The following is a 13,773-nucleotide window of genomic DNA, read 5'->3' on the forward strand; positions in this document are numbered from 1 at the left end:
TTACTTCCAATTTTTAAAGGATGTCTTCTTGTCTCTAACCGCCTCTTTTAGTCTGTTGTTGAGCCTGGTGGGGTTTTTTTTTTTTTTTGGTCCTCTTACTGTTTCTTCGGGAGGGGGGAGGGTATATATTTAGTTTGAGGCTCTATTATTGTGTTTTTAAGAAGTTTCCATGCAGCTTTCAAGCATTTCACTCTTGTGACGGTTCCTTTTAATATCCATTTAACTAGCTTCTTCATTTTTGCGTAGTTCCTTTTTCGTTTTAAGTTAAATGATACGGTGGTGGGTTTCTTTGATATTTTCCCCCGACAAGATGTTAAATTTAATTACATTATGGTTGCTATTACCGAGCAGTTCAGCTATATTCACCTCTTGGAGAAGATCCTGTGTGCCACTTAGGACTATGTCAAGAATAGCCTCTCCCCTTGTAGGTTCGAGGACTAGCTGCGCCAAGAGCCATTAATGGCATCTAGCAATTTTATCTCTGAATCCCATCCTGAGGTAGCCAATACCCAGTCAGTACAGAGATAGCGGAAATCCCCAGTTATCACTGAGTTTTTTGTTTGGGTAGCCTCTATAACCTTCCTGAGCATTTGACAGTCACCATCACCATCCTGGTCAGCTGATCAGCAGTATATTCCTATTGCTATATTCTTATTATTCAAGCATGAAATTTCTATCCATAGATATTCCATGGTACTGTTTGATTCATTGAAGATTTTTACCATATTTGACTCTATGCTTTCTTTCATATATAGTGCTGCTTCCCCAACAGCATGACCTACTCTGTCATTCCTATGTATTTTGTTCCCTGGTATTACCGTGTCCCATTGATTATCATCATTCCACCAAGTTTCTATTATGAAGCCTATTATATTAATATCCTCATTTAATACCAGGCACTCAAGTTCACCCATCTTAATATTTAGCTTCTATCATTTGTGAACAAGCATTAATAAAATTTGCCAATATTTAGTTGTCTGCTTTCATGTGGTTTAACTGAATGGGACTCTTTCCTACCTGTACTTTATCAACTTCTATTCTCTCCTTTTTACTAGGATATGGAGAATCCCCTTTAATAAATCCTCCCCTAAGGGATGTCTCTATCTGAACCATGTGCTCTTCTGCAACTGTTGGCTTTCCCCCAGCCCTTAGTTAAATAACTCATCTACAAACTTTTTATACACACCAGCAATCTGGTTCCATTTGGTGTAGATGGAGGCCATCTTCCCTTTACAGCTCCTTCCTTTCCCAAAAGGTTTCCTAGTTCCTAATAAACCTAAATCCCTCCTCCCAACACCATTGTCTCGTCCACCATTGAAATCCTGCAGGGATAGTCTCAGTGCCAAGAAGACATCATGACATCATCTGGAAGGAGGGTCCCAACTATGGGATCATTTCCTTCCACTACAGCGTGATGTTCTCCTTCCCTGAGACTTTCATCGTCCGCAACAGCACAGAGGCTGTCAGACTGGGGGTGGAACCCGCTTCTACTGAAAAGTCTCACGTATGTAACTCTGTCTCCTTTCACTCCTCCAATTCAGCCACTTTAGTCTCAACAGCCCATACTCTTGTCTCTGAGGTCCATGAGCTGCATGCACTGAATGCACACATATGTAATGTGCCCACGAGGCAGGTAATCACACTTGCTGCATTTGGTGTAATAAACTGGATAGCCCCACTCTGCTATCGAGGTCCCTGAAACATTAGCGAACGTGACTGAGGAGTGGGGCTTTGCATAGCCATGAACCTTCTCCCTACACCAATTGCCTTCTCAGACCCTCCAACCTCTGATCCATGAAGTCTCATTGGAGTGGCACAGTGGCCTCCAACTCTGCAGCTCCAATCCTTGTTTTCAGATGGGGAAACTGAGGCAGACTGTTTTTAAAAACATATGCATAAAGCCCCACGTGCCAGAGCTGGGACTGGAAGCCAGGAGTTCCTGCTTCCCTGTCCCATGCTGTAACAGGGCTGGCTGCCTCCTGAGCACTTCCTTGTGGCCAGAGGTCACTCTGTGGTATCCTGCCACCAGTTTCTCCCCTATTCAGGGCCCCTTAACTCACAGTCCACAGGTAATTAAACTTTTCCTTTCTGGGGTCCCTTTTATTGAGTCCTTACACCCTGGGATCCCAGGCCCCAAACCCAGTTCATCTGCTTTCTCCCTTTACATAGTCCCCAGTCCTCTGTCCCAGAGCTAGGTCTCAATTCAAACTCTCTCAGGTTTTACCTGACTAGAGCTCAGCCCTCCTCAGCCCCCTAGCTTCCAGACCCCATCCTCCCAGTCAGGGTCTCTAGCAAAAACTGGGCCCAATCCCCCCAGCCTCAGCCTTCCTTCAGCACTCTGGGTCTGGTTTTCAGCCCCAAACCTTTCCCTCAGTCAGGCACCCTAGCAGGAGCCTCCTGCTCTTCTCCCCTTCACTGCAGCTCTTTATAGGACAAGGTAAGACTCATTCTGTAACCAGGGTTGGCTAGCCCCAGCCCTTCAGCAGCCAGCCACCCTGTTTCACATGCTAAACCAGAACACATCTACCCACTCTTGAATCCATCTTAACATGTTTGAGCATGTTTCATATTTTTTTTAACTCTTTTATATCCTGAGTGAGCAAATGTCTCCTGTACAGAGAGTTCCTACTGTATGGAGCAGAGAAACAGAATGGTTCAAGACTCTTGTGGAGTCAATATTCTCCACAGAAATTTTAGCCCACTCTTGCTCTTTTTGGTCTTGCACAGCTTAACAGCTACCGAGGCATTTCACACCATCTCCCACTTTGCGCCTGTTGAAATGTGGGAGACTCTTCACAAAGAGTAAAGTGTTTGCAGAGATTTCACCTAGAACCCAGGCTTCCCTACTCCCTGCCCCACCACCACCCAATGAATAGCTTTTATTATCTACACAGTGAGTTCAATATACAATCACACACATAGCTGTCCTTGAGGTATAGAGAGCACAGCACATATGAAGCTCCTCAACTAAGACATTTTTGAGCTGAAGGCCAAAAAAGCATGATGCCTCTCTTCCAAAAGTGAAATCATTGATTTTTGAAGTCACTTCTCTCCCATCTCACTTCAATCTAAAAAAAATAAATAAATCCTCCTACGGCAGGACACAATGTAGGGAGAATTCCACTTGGAAAGGACCTCTTGAGGGAAGTTGAGGGGAGGGGAGTTGTCAGTAATCAGTCTTATAATGGAACTTATCTTACTCCATTAACTGTGGAGTTCTTATGCTATTAAGTTAGGTCAAATTGCTGATTTTTGCTGTTACCTCAAAGGGATTTCCCATCAATTCAGGTTCATATCTCCCGTATTTATACTGCACTGAGTTCTACCATTGAATTCCTGCTGTTCACTATTTTATTAGCGCAGAATTCAGACCCCTGTAAAACCGATGGCTTCATACAGCATTTTAAGAGATCACAGTGAATAGCGCTTACATGGGACCAGGTTTCTAAACTTCACTCTCATGGCTGTAGTGTGCTGTGCTAGAGTCACAAGGACAAATTCATAGATTCCAAGGCCAGAAGGGACCAATGATCACCTCGTCTGACTCCCGTCTAACACGGGCCAGAGAACTTCCGCACGATAATTCCAACGCACCACCTCCTACTCTCAGAGTCAGAGGAGGGAAAGGTCCGCAGGGGTCAATGGCCACTTGGACTCATCTCCAAAGAACCCCCATGCTCCAGCCTCAGCAAAATTTCCCTGTCAGACACAACGAGAAGAAATGACGGAGAGGAAAGACAGACTTGCCCAGGCCTACGGAGGCTAGGCAGAGACTCTCAGGGCCAGCCTCCAACTACAAAATATTACCATGATTGAATATAGATGTGAAGAATCAAATTAGCTGACATGACGCTAAGCATGACTTTGCAATCAACACAGACCAGGCTTAATTAGCATTAGCTGACACGATGCTGGTCTACACTGACTCCAAACCCATGGTCAACCTGTCAGCTAACCTGACTCTGCACAATTCAAAACTTGTGTGTTGTGTAGCGTAGACTAGCACTCATTGTCTTAGGGTCTGGCTATGCTGCAGTTACAGGGTGTGACTGCAGACTGAGCCAACATATCTGAGCTAGCTTTAAGCCTACTAGCTCGAGCACCAGAGCAGTGAATCTAGGGCAGTGTACACTCCAGCACAGGTTAGCCCACATGGAAGCGCATGTTGCCATGGGGACACTGCTCCTGCACCCAAGCTAGCTAGACAGAATCTAGTTTAGAATCTAGAATCTTGTGTGTCTACACAAGATGCAGTCACACCCTTGGATTGCAATATAGACATACTGTGATGGAATACACCCCTGTATTCACACTCTACACACTATTGCAATAATCTTTGTACAAGGTATGCCTTGTAAAGTATCATTTGAAAATTCATAATTTGCTGGTCATTATTGTCCTGGTAAAATATGTGTGGCAATATGTATGTGAAGTTATAAAATCCCCCTGGACAATGTTATTAACCCATGTTCCAAACCCAACAGCCCCGCGCAAGCAGAAGTCAGCGGACAGGTCTGTCCTAAACAAAGGAATGTGTGCTTGCTTTACTTTGCATTTAAGCAGTCAACAGATTCATCAAGCACAAAGGGAAACAAAGGACGTTCAAACAGATGAAAAAATCCAGCAGGGAACATCCTTCCACATAGACTCTGTGATTCCTGGTTCTCAGCTGGAAACGTTTTTTGAGAGGGTGATGGAAACTATAAAAAGGAGGAGCAAACACCCCAATAAACCCCTCTCTTCCCCTGCCCATCTCATTCTCTGCACCTGAGAAGACAAAAGGAAACAGCTGTTGGACTTGGTGGAAGGGTCCTGATCTGAAAGTTTGGTCAGTAATCTGCTGGTGCATGTGGTGAGAAAGTGTGCTTTGCAACTAAAATAATTCCCTAAGCAGATACTAGTAAGCATTTTATCTTTATTCTTCTTATAACCATTTCTGACTTTTATGCCTCATTACTTGTACCCATTTAAAATCTCTCTCTTTGTATTTAATAAACAGTTTTATCTAATTCAGAGTGTCTAAATTCAAGTGTCTGGGTAACAATTTAAGGTAATAAACTGTCATATTTTCCCTTAAAGGAATAATGGACTTTATATACTTGAACTGTCCAGCTGGGCAGTACAGGACATACATGTCTGGAGGAAGATCCAGGACTGGGGATGTGTTGGAGTCACCCTGCAGTGTAACCCACGCTGCTGAGAACCAGGGTGCAGCTGGCAGGCTGCAGTTACACACAGTCACTGAGGGTGTAGCTTGCATGCTGGAACACTGTTTGTGAGTGACCCAGGTGGGAGCTACTACAGCCTCCAACTAGTCTGGATTGTGCCCGGTACGTCACACAGAGGAATACTAGCTAGTTTCCCCACCACAGGCCTGGGTCTGAATAAAAGCAGCTGCAATAAGGCTAAATTAAAGCAATAATAATGAGAGCAAATGGCCTGATATATTACCATGACACCTGCAGAAAGTGTCATAGCCTGTGTCTACACTAGCATGTATCTGAAAATCTCCAATCATCTAAGTGGCAGCACCAGCAAAGACATTTTCTCACTCCGTCATCAAGCGTCACTCAGCCCATCTAGACGACAAAATGCTGTGAATGCCAGTGGCTGGTCTACACTAGCACTCCACCAGTGGAGCTGCACGGATGGCAGCACAATTGTGCAATGATAGGAAATGTTAAGAAAAACAGCAGTTTCAAGAAGATACAGTTCTTTGAAGAGGAACAGACCTAGCTGTTCCAAGGGTCGTATTGCCCAAATCACTCACTGTGACAGAGGTAAAAGAAGTTACTTGCATGCTGCTCTGAAACAATGAGTCGCCCAGTTCAGAGGAGGCTGTGCTCCTTTCCTCAGTTATGCCTCCCCGGGAGTATTTGGAGAAATCTCAAAGACAGTGGGATGCAACAGGTAAGAGGCGATATCAGGAGAGCACAGCAGTTTGTGCCATGGTTTTTAAAGCAACCAATCAAATTCAGCAGTCCTGGGACTCTCAGATCTTGGATTTCTGGCTCCCAAGCAAGCTCAGAACTTGGCAATTGCTCAAATTACACTTCCCCGAGGATGTCTGCGAGAGGAAGAATCAGACTGTGTCAGCAGCTGCCCGTTTCACTGGCAATGCCCATGCATATCTGAATTTAACCCTAGAAATAAGGGAACAGATGGGATCGAGAGGCAACATATTACTCTTTAGTCCAAGGGCCAAATTCAGCCCTGGTTTAAATAGGCTCACCTCTTACTGATTTCAATAGGATTTTCAATCTGTTTACACCAGGGCTGATGTCAGTACAAAAACCTTTCAAGATCAGGTCTCCAATTGACTCTTTCTTCACATTAAAGTAAATTTCTTAGCTCTGAGGGGACACATGAATCTCCCATTCCCTGATTGTTTCGAATGCCCATTCTTCTGTGAGCAGTGCCCTTCCCTTCCCAGGGCGTTAGATGGGCATAAAAGCCACTGTACCCAGAACACTGAAGAGAAGTACTAGGATTTGCACTTTAAATGTTAAAATTCAAGTATAATTTTAAGAATCCCATTAAAATGCAAAGCTACAGCCTATGGGGCAGCAGAACCCTTGTGCTGTTCTCCTTTTGCTTTGATTAAAGCCATTTTTTCATCTTCTTACTAGCTGAATTTACAAGATCTATGAAAATGAGAAGAAACTGGCCCAGATTATTAATGAGGCTGGCTAGAAAGACCTGCATCTCAAGTACAGGAAAGCAAAGCCAAGCCCCCTCCTAGCCTCAATTCATTAGAGCAGGCAACGCCGCCGCTTGGTCAGGGAAAGCCCCTAGTCGGCCAGGCCGGTTTGTTTACCTGCCGTGTCGGTGATCAGCCGAACCTGCGGACGCGGCAGGTAAAGAAACCAGCCCAGCCTGCCAGGGGCTTTCCCTGACCAAGCAGCGGAACAAGTCTGGGAAACACTGCCTTAGAGGAACCACTAGCAAACGAGTAGATCTCCCCAAATAGAGCCCCCTTTATCATTTCTTTAAATAAACATTACTGTCATGCTTTGTCTTTCTGATGTACTGTTTGCACCTACCACAGAAATTTCACCTCTCACTGCCCTAGGGTTTCCATCTCTAGCCATTCCCAGCCCAAAGGGCCTTAACACTGTCTTTTAGGGACACACAGGTGCTTAAAGGAGGCCTGCTCCCATTTGGTTCAGACATTCACAGGGTGTGAAGCCCTTCGTGCCACTCAGAGAACAGAAAGGATCTGCAACTGAAGGCTTTAATAAAAAATTTTTTTTCCCGAGCATACACCTGGTGGCAGCCATCTTGCTGAAGACACACACAGCATGACACTGGCAGAGAAGGGGTCCCAGTGAGACACAGTCCTGCTGGAATGCTGTTGTCAGGAGCAGAAGGACATTCATGTTTACAATCTCTAAATACGTTCAACATTAAGCTATGGTTATTTCATTCAGTTGCTGTATCCAGTAACACAGCAGGATAGAAACTAAATGGCCCGTTCTCTTTTTTTTAAAAATATTTAAAAATGAATATTTTAAATTCTCTGCCAGTGTCATTCCTCAGCCAGCTAGTGGCTGCCAACAGGGCACTCACGTGACTTTATTTCTTTATTTAAAACTCTATTTTCAAATCTATTTCACAGTCAGAACTGTACATGGAGGAAGAATCCCTTGCCTTGGGAGTTTTCCAATTGCTTCTGTTGAACAGAATGGCTGCAATTTTTCTTCATTCATCCCCCTCCCCCCTCAACACACACACACACACACACCCCTTTCTGTTTCAGAATCACAGAAAAGAGAAAGACTTCCTTACTGTACGTTTTCTAGTTTTCCATCCAGCCCAGTTTTAGGAGTTCGAAGTAGTAGGGCAGCTACCCCTTCCCTTGGGAGATAATTGCACTGTCTAACAGAGCTCACCATTACAACTTTCTCCTGGCACTCAGCCTTTTCTTCATTTTCCTCTGTTCATCCTAGGTTTAACCCCATTGTATCATTCCTAAATTATTCCTCTCTCTCTCTCTCTGGGATTAACACGTTTCAAATAGCGTTCATGAAATTGAACTGCCTGCAGCAGAGACCGTACAGACAGGCTCTGAGCGAGTTCATCAATCACAGCTCTGAGAGTGGACTTCAACCCTGACCCCCTCCCCCTTCCCCATCTACTCTAGTCCTTGGACTTCCTAGAGCAGAAACTGCTCATTGCACCCGTTTGCTCATTTCAAAATGTGGGTGAGAGGGGAGCAGCAGGAGTGTCGCTCTGTACTAGTGCCTATCACTGTAAAACGATGATTAACAGACTTCATGCTTGTTTCTGGCCTAGCTGCACATTTGAACTCAGGACTCCGGAAGAGGCAGGCCTCTGCACAGACATCACCACTATTTTTGCAGGACATACAAAAACAATGTTTTTTGGCTCGGCAGCAGGGATTGTCCCATTTGTAAAGCATCCAGCACAATGGGGCTCCAGTCCCGACTGGGGCCTCTGAAGGGCTTCCAGGATATAAATGTTTGCTACTATGACAGTGGCCCTTGCGTTATTTATTTGGATAGTCAAAGTTCATTTACTGTGTCCCCACATGTTCAGTTTTTCATGTGCCACAGTGACCATGAGTAACGGCATCATAGACGTTATCAAGGGAAACCTGAGGTTTTAGCTGCTTGGCTTGTGGCAACTGGTGAGGAACGGGAAGTGGCTGGCAGCTTAACTGAGTGTTTCTTCTAACATGACCAGCAACGACAAAGCTAACGCCTACATGTAAAGTAGCATTGTTAGGTTTCAGAGTCAACTCTCTATTTGACCCGAATGTGCCAGTTCACTTCTCTCACAGCTACTGTTCCAGGCTGCCTTCAAACTTAAGCAGACAACCTGACATTGGTTACAATGGTGTCACATTTTCAGTTACCTTCACAACCATGAAGGCAAGAAGCATGATTTCCCCCTCTCTCCCCGCCTCCAGGAAAAGCTGAGATTCTGCAGCACAATTCCATGTTCACAGAATACACGGGATGCTGGCAACGGTGAACAGAAAATTAAATGTGTGATATGGTGGCAATGGACAGTCACTTGCAACTATCAGGTCAGAAACAAGAAAACAAAAATGCCTGAATGGCATTGGTGAGACTGCACTTACAATACTATGCAGCTCTTGGTTCCTTGGTTCCTGAACGATATCTGCAAACCAGAGAGAATGAAAAAGTAACAGAACTGTGTAAGTGTCAGAGGGACTGATTTATGAGGAGTTAAACAACTAAATATATACACTTGGATTAAATAGCAACTAAAAAGCTACGATATCAAACTACAATTACCTGAAAAGCAAAAATACCAACAGATCTCAAAAAGGACAATTAAACTAGGAGAAATTGCATGAAATTCCAGAAAGGAAAACAGTCTGGATATCCAGAATAATTTGTGAGATCTCTTGTATAGACTCCCAATTTCTAATTTCTCTGTCACTGGGGATCTGCTGCAGCTTCTTAGAATAACTTTCGGCAGTAGCCCCCAGGCAGCGTTACAAAGGCAAAACCTCAGCAACTCCGTTCAGTTTCATTCTGAAGCCGATGCCTTTGCTAGGAAGCATAACTAAGCATAAATACTCTCCAGAATGTAGACAAAAGATGCCTGCTGAGATGCAGAGAGTCCGGTAAAATCTGGGTTAATGGTGTTACTATTTATAACATGATAATGCCCAGACCCTCAAGGGAAGATCTGGGCCACGTTATGCTCCATTCTGCATAAACTCACAAAAAGATACAGTTCCTGCCCCAAAGAGCTTACATTTAAGGGCCCCAATCTTACAATTGGATCCACATGGATGGACCCTTAACTTCAAGGGGGTCCTGTGTGGGCACAAGGGTCTGTCTGCATTGATTCAACCGCAGCAGTGTGGGAATACAAGTTGCAACACATGGGTGTAGCAAAAACCAGAGGGGAAGGAGGGAGGATGACAAGAACAGTTACTTACATAGGCTAGCGATACATACACTTTAATGGTTCCAGGATATTACAGACACCCACTTCAGCAAGCTCACTGACATCTGAGACCTGCTGCTGAAAGTAAACCCTGGTCCACTGATTAAGGACATCCAGAAATAAAACCTGGCCCAACTGATTCGGACAGTCACACAACAGCCATGGAAAGCTCTCTGGAAGTCAGGGTGAAACAGCCTCACAAGGCAGGCTCGGGGATAAAGCCAGTGTTCGATGCACACATCCCTTTCAAGGGCTGGAGGGTATATCAGATCCCTTCCTACAACCTCCTATCGATCTGCCACTCACCAGAACATCCATTCAGACAGCCTTTGCCACAGCTCCTGGGAAGATTTTCAGACCCACACACAACCTCCTCACCCCCAGCAAGTGGGTCAAGTCCACTTACACAACCTCTTGCAAGGCCTTCCCCTCCCTAAACCCCCCACATTCTCACACAGGTTCACATCTCTTCTCCCCACCCTGAGTTTACTGCCCCTAACCTAGAGGGTGTCAAAACCTACACAGCACTCCTGCCCTCCTTTGCCATATGGGGAGTGGGGAGACTTTTTATTCTAGTCAAGACAATCCACTCACACAAGTGTGCCTTCCTTCCAGACCCGCGAGTGTGTCAGAGCCGCTCACGCAATCAGCTGCCCAGGCCCTGCAGCAAGCGTGTCACATTCAATAATACTTCATTGCCATGTCAAGCTCTACGCTGTCAGAGCACACAAAACAGACACCTCAGATCACCTCTGTGCGCAGACACAACACATCAAGCCCCCCAAACACATACACACCAAGCCCCAAGCCCAGCAAGAGCAGGGTTTGACATGACACCAAACCTCAGTGAGGGATGGAGCATCACAGTGTGTTTAGGGTTTGGTCACTTGTTTGTCACATTCACTCACACAACCTCCCTGGCCACCCCACCCTGCCACTGCAGACGTGCAGTATTTCCCCTCACGACAGCTCCATCTTTCCAGGAATGCCAGACCCCCCCCCCCCCAGATACACACAGTCCCTCACCACCCCAGGTGCCAGAGCCGTCAGAGTGGGGGTGTTGGGGGTCTGCCACTCCCTGGCTACAGGAGTGCTTGGGGGGTCATCCAGGGTGCATCCAGGGTGACATCTCCAACACACGCGCACACCCCCCTCCCTAGAGGGCTATGACTCTTGCACTCCTGGATCCAGGGGGTGAGAGAGCAACATACACCCCCTCCCCCCACCCCAGGAGGGTCCAGCCCCCCCACCACAGCCCCATCCCCTCCTCCCCCCGTCCCACGAGGGGCCAGCCCCCCCACCACAGCCCCATCTCCCCCTCCCCCCGCCCCACGAGGGGCCAGCCCCCCCCACCACAGCCCCATCCCCTCCTCCCCCCGCCCCACGAGGGGCCAGCCCCCCCCACCACAGCCCCATCCCCTCCTCCCCCCGCCCCACGAGGGGCCACCCCCCCACCACAGCCCCATCTCCCCCTCCCCCCGCCCCACGAGGGGCCAGCCCCCCCCACCACAGCCCCATCCCCTCCTCCCCCCGTCCCACGAGGGGCCAGCCCCCCCACCACAGCCCCATCTCCCCCTCCCCCCACCCCAGGAGGGTCCAGCCCCCCCACCACAGCCCCATTCCCTCCTCCCCCCGCCCCACGAGGGGCCAGCCCCCCCCACCACAGCCCCATCCCCTCCTCCCCCCGCCCCGCGAGGGGCCAGCCCCCCCATCACAGCCCCATCTCCCCCTCCCCCCGTCCCACGAGGGGCCAGCCCCCCTACCACAGCCCCATCTCCCCCTCCCCCCGTCCCACGAGGGGCCAGCCCCCCCACCACAGCCCCATCCCCTCCTCCCCCCGCCCCACGAGGGGCCAGCCCCCCCCACCACAGCCCCATCTCCCCCTCCCCCCGCCCCGCGAGGGGCCAGCCCCCCCCACCACAGCCCCATCCCCTCCTCCCCCCGCCCCGCGAGGGGCCAGCCCCCCCCACCACAGCCCCATCTCCCCCTCCCCCCGCCCCGCGAGGGGCCAGCCCCCCCCACCACAGCCCCATCCCCTCCTCCCCCCGCCCCGCGAGGGGCCAGCCCCCCCCACCACAGCCCCATCCCCTCCTCCCCCCGCCCCGCGAGGGGCCAGCCCCCCCCACCACAGCCCCATCCCCTCCTCCCCCCGCCCCGCAAGGGGCCAGCCCCCCCCACCACAGCCCCATCTCCGCCTCCCCCCGCCCCGCGAGGGGCCAGCCCCCCCCACCACAGCCCCATCTCCGCCTCCCCCCGCCCCGCGAGGGGCCAGCCCCCCCCACCACAGCCCCATCCCCTCCTCCCCCCGCCCCGCGAGGGGCCAGCCCCCCCCATCACAGCCCCATCTCCCCCTCCCTGCGCCCCGCGAGGGGCCAGCCCCCCCCATCACAGCCCCATCTCCCCCTCCCCCCGCCCCGCGAGGGGCCAGCCCCCCCCACCACAGCCCAATCCCCTCCTCCCCCTGCCCCGCGAGGGGCCAGCCCCCCCCATCACAGCCCCATCTCCCCCTCCCCCCGCCCCGCGAGGGGCCAGCCCCCCCCATCACAGCCCCATCTCCCCCTCCCCCCGCCCCGCGAGGGGCCAGCCCCCCCCACCACAGCCCCATCTCCCCCTCCTCCCGCCCCGCGAGGGGCCAGCCCCCCCCACCACAGCCCCATCTCCCCCTCCCCCCGCCCCGCGAGGGGCCAGCCCCCCCCACCACAGCCCCATCTCCCCCGCCCCCCGCCCCGCGAGGGGCCAGCCCCCGCCACCACAGCCCCATCTCCGCCTCCCCCCGCCCCGCGAGGGGCCAGCCCCCCCCATCACAGCCCCATCTCCGCCTCCCCCCGCCCCGCGAGGGGCCAGCCCCCCCCATCACAGCCCCATCTCCCCCCCGGAGGGGCCAGCCCCCCCCATCACAGCCCCATCTCCCCCCCGGAGGGGCCAGCCCCCCCCATCACAGCCCCATCTCCCCCGCCCCCCGCCCCGCGAGGGGCCAGCCCCCCCCATCACAGCCCCATCTCCCCCCCGGAGGGGCCAGCCCCCCCCATCACAGCCCCATCTCCCCCCCGGAGGGGCCAGCCCCCCCCATCACAGCCCCATCTCCCCCCCGGAGGGGCCAGCCCCCGCCCCACTCTCACTCCAGGGGAACCAGCCCCGGGGGCAGCCCCAGCTCACCGCGCGGAGCTCCCCCGTCCGGTCCTTCATGCTCGCTCCGCCCGGCGCCCGCTCGGCTCGGCGCTGCCTCCCGGCTCCGGCTCCGGCTCCGGCCGCGGTCGGGGGCGGGGGGAGGCGCGGCACATGCGCCGGAGCCGGGCGGGCGGCGGGCGCAGCGAGGGCCCCGGGGGCACCGGCCTGGGGCTGCGCAGACTCCGGGGCCGCTGGGGGAGCGAGGGCGCGTGAGGGGGCCCCGGGGGTCACACCTGGGGTGTGCAGGGGCGGGGCTACACTGGGGTGCGGAGTTACACTTCGGTGGAGGTGGTTACACCTGGGGGGGTGCTAGTGCGGGGGGCTTGCACCTAGGGGTGGGGGGGGTTACCCTTGGCTGGGGCTGTGCTAGAATCACAGAGTATCAGGGGTGGAAGGGAGCTCAGGAGGTCAACAAGGGCACACTGCTGACTCATATCCAGCTTCTCGTCCACTGTCACCCCTAGGTCCTTTTCCGCAGAACTGCTGCCGAGCCATTCGGTCCCTAGTCTGTAGCTGTGCATGGGATTCTTCCGTCCTAAGTGCAGGACTCTGCACTTGTCCTTGTTGAACCTCATCAGATTTCTTTTGGCCCAATCCTCCGATTTGTCTAGGTCCCTCTGGATCCTATCCCTCCCCTCCAGTGTATCTACCACTCCT

General features: G+C 51.5%; 1 protein-coding gene across 2 annotated transcripts in view; it reads right to left on the reverse strand.

Moving 5' to 3' along the window:
* STX1A (syntaxin 1A) overlaps positions 1 to 13,216 on the reverse strand; it is a 338,192-nt gene extending 324,976 nt beyond the window's left edge. The window contains exons 1-2 of one of the 2 annotated variants that reach the window (XM_073315468.2): positions 13,105 to 13,216; positions 9,107 to 9,147 (exon numbers count right to left, since the gene is read on the reverse strand). Coding sequence is in view for 1 of the 2 variants with exons in the window: in XM_073315464.2 (XP_073171565.1) it covers positions 13,105 to 13,134 (30 nt within the window). In the remaining variant the exon portion in view is untranslated. The remainder of the gene's footprint in view (positions 1 to 9,106; positions 9,148 to 13,104) is intronic. The other variant, XM_073315464.2, reaches the window with a different exon arrangement.
* Between the last annotated feature and the right edge of the window lie 557 nt (positions 13,217 to 13,773).

This window comes from Lepidochelys kempii, chromosome 17, assembly GCF_965140285.1.
Source record: "Lepidochelys kempii isolate rLepKem1 chromosome 17, rLepKem1.hap1, whole genome shotgun sequence".
Lineage (NCBI taxonomy): Eukaryota > Metazoa > Chordata > Testudines > Cheloniidae > Lepidochelys > Lepidochelys kempii.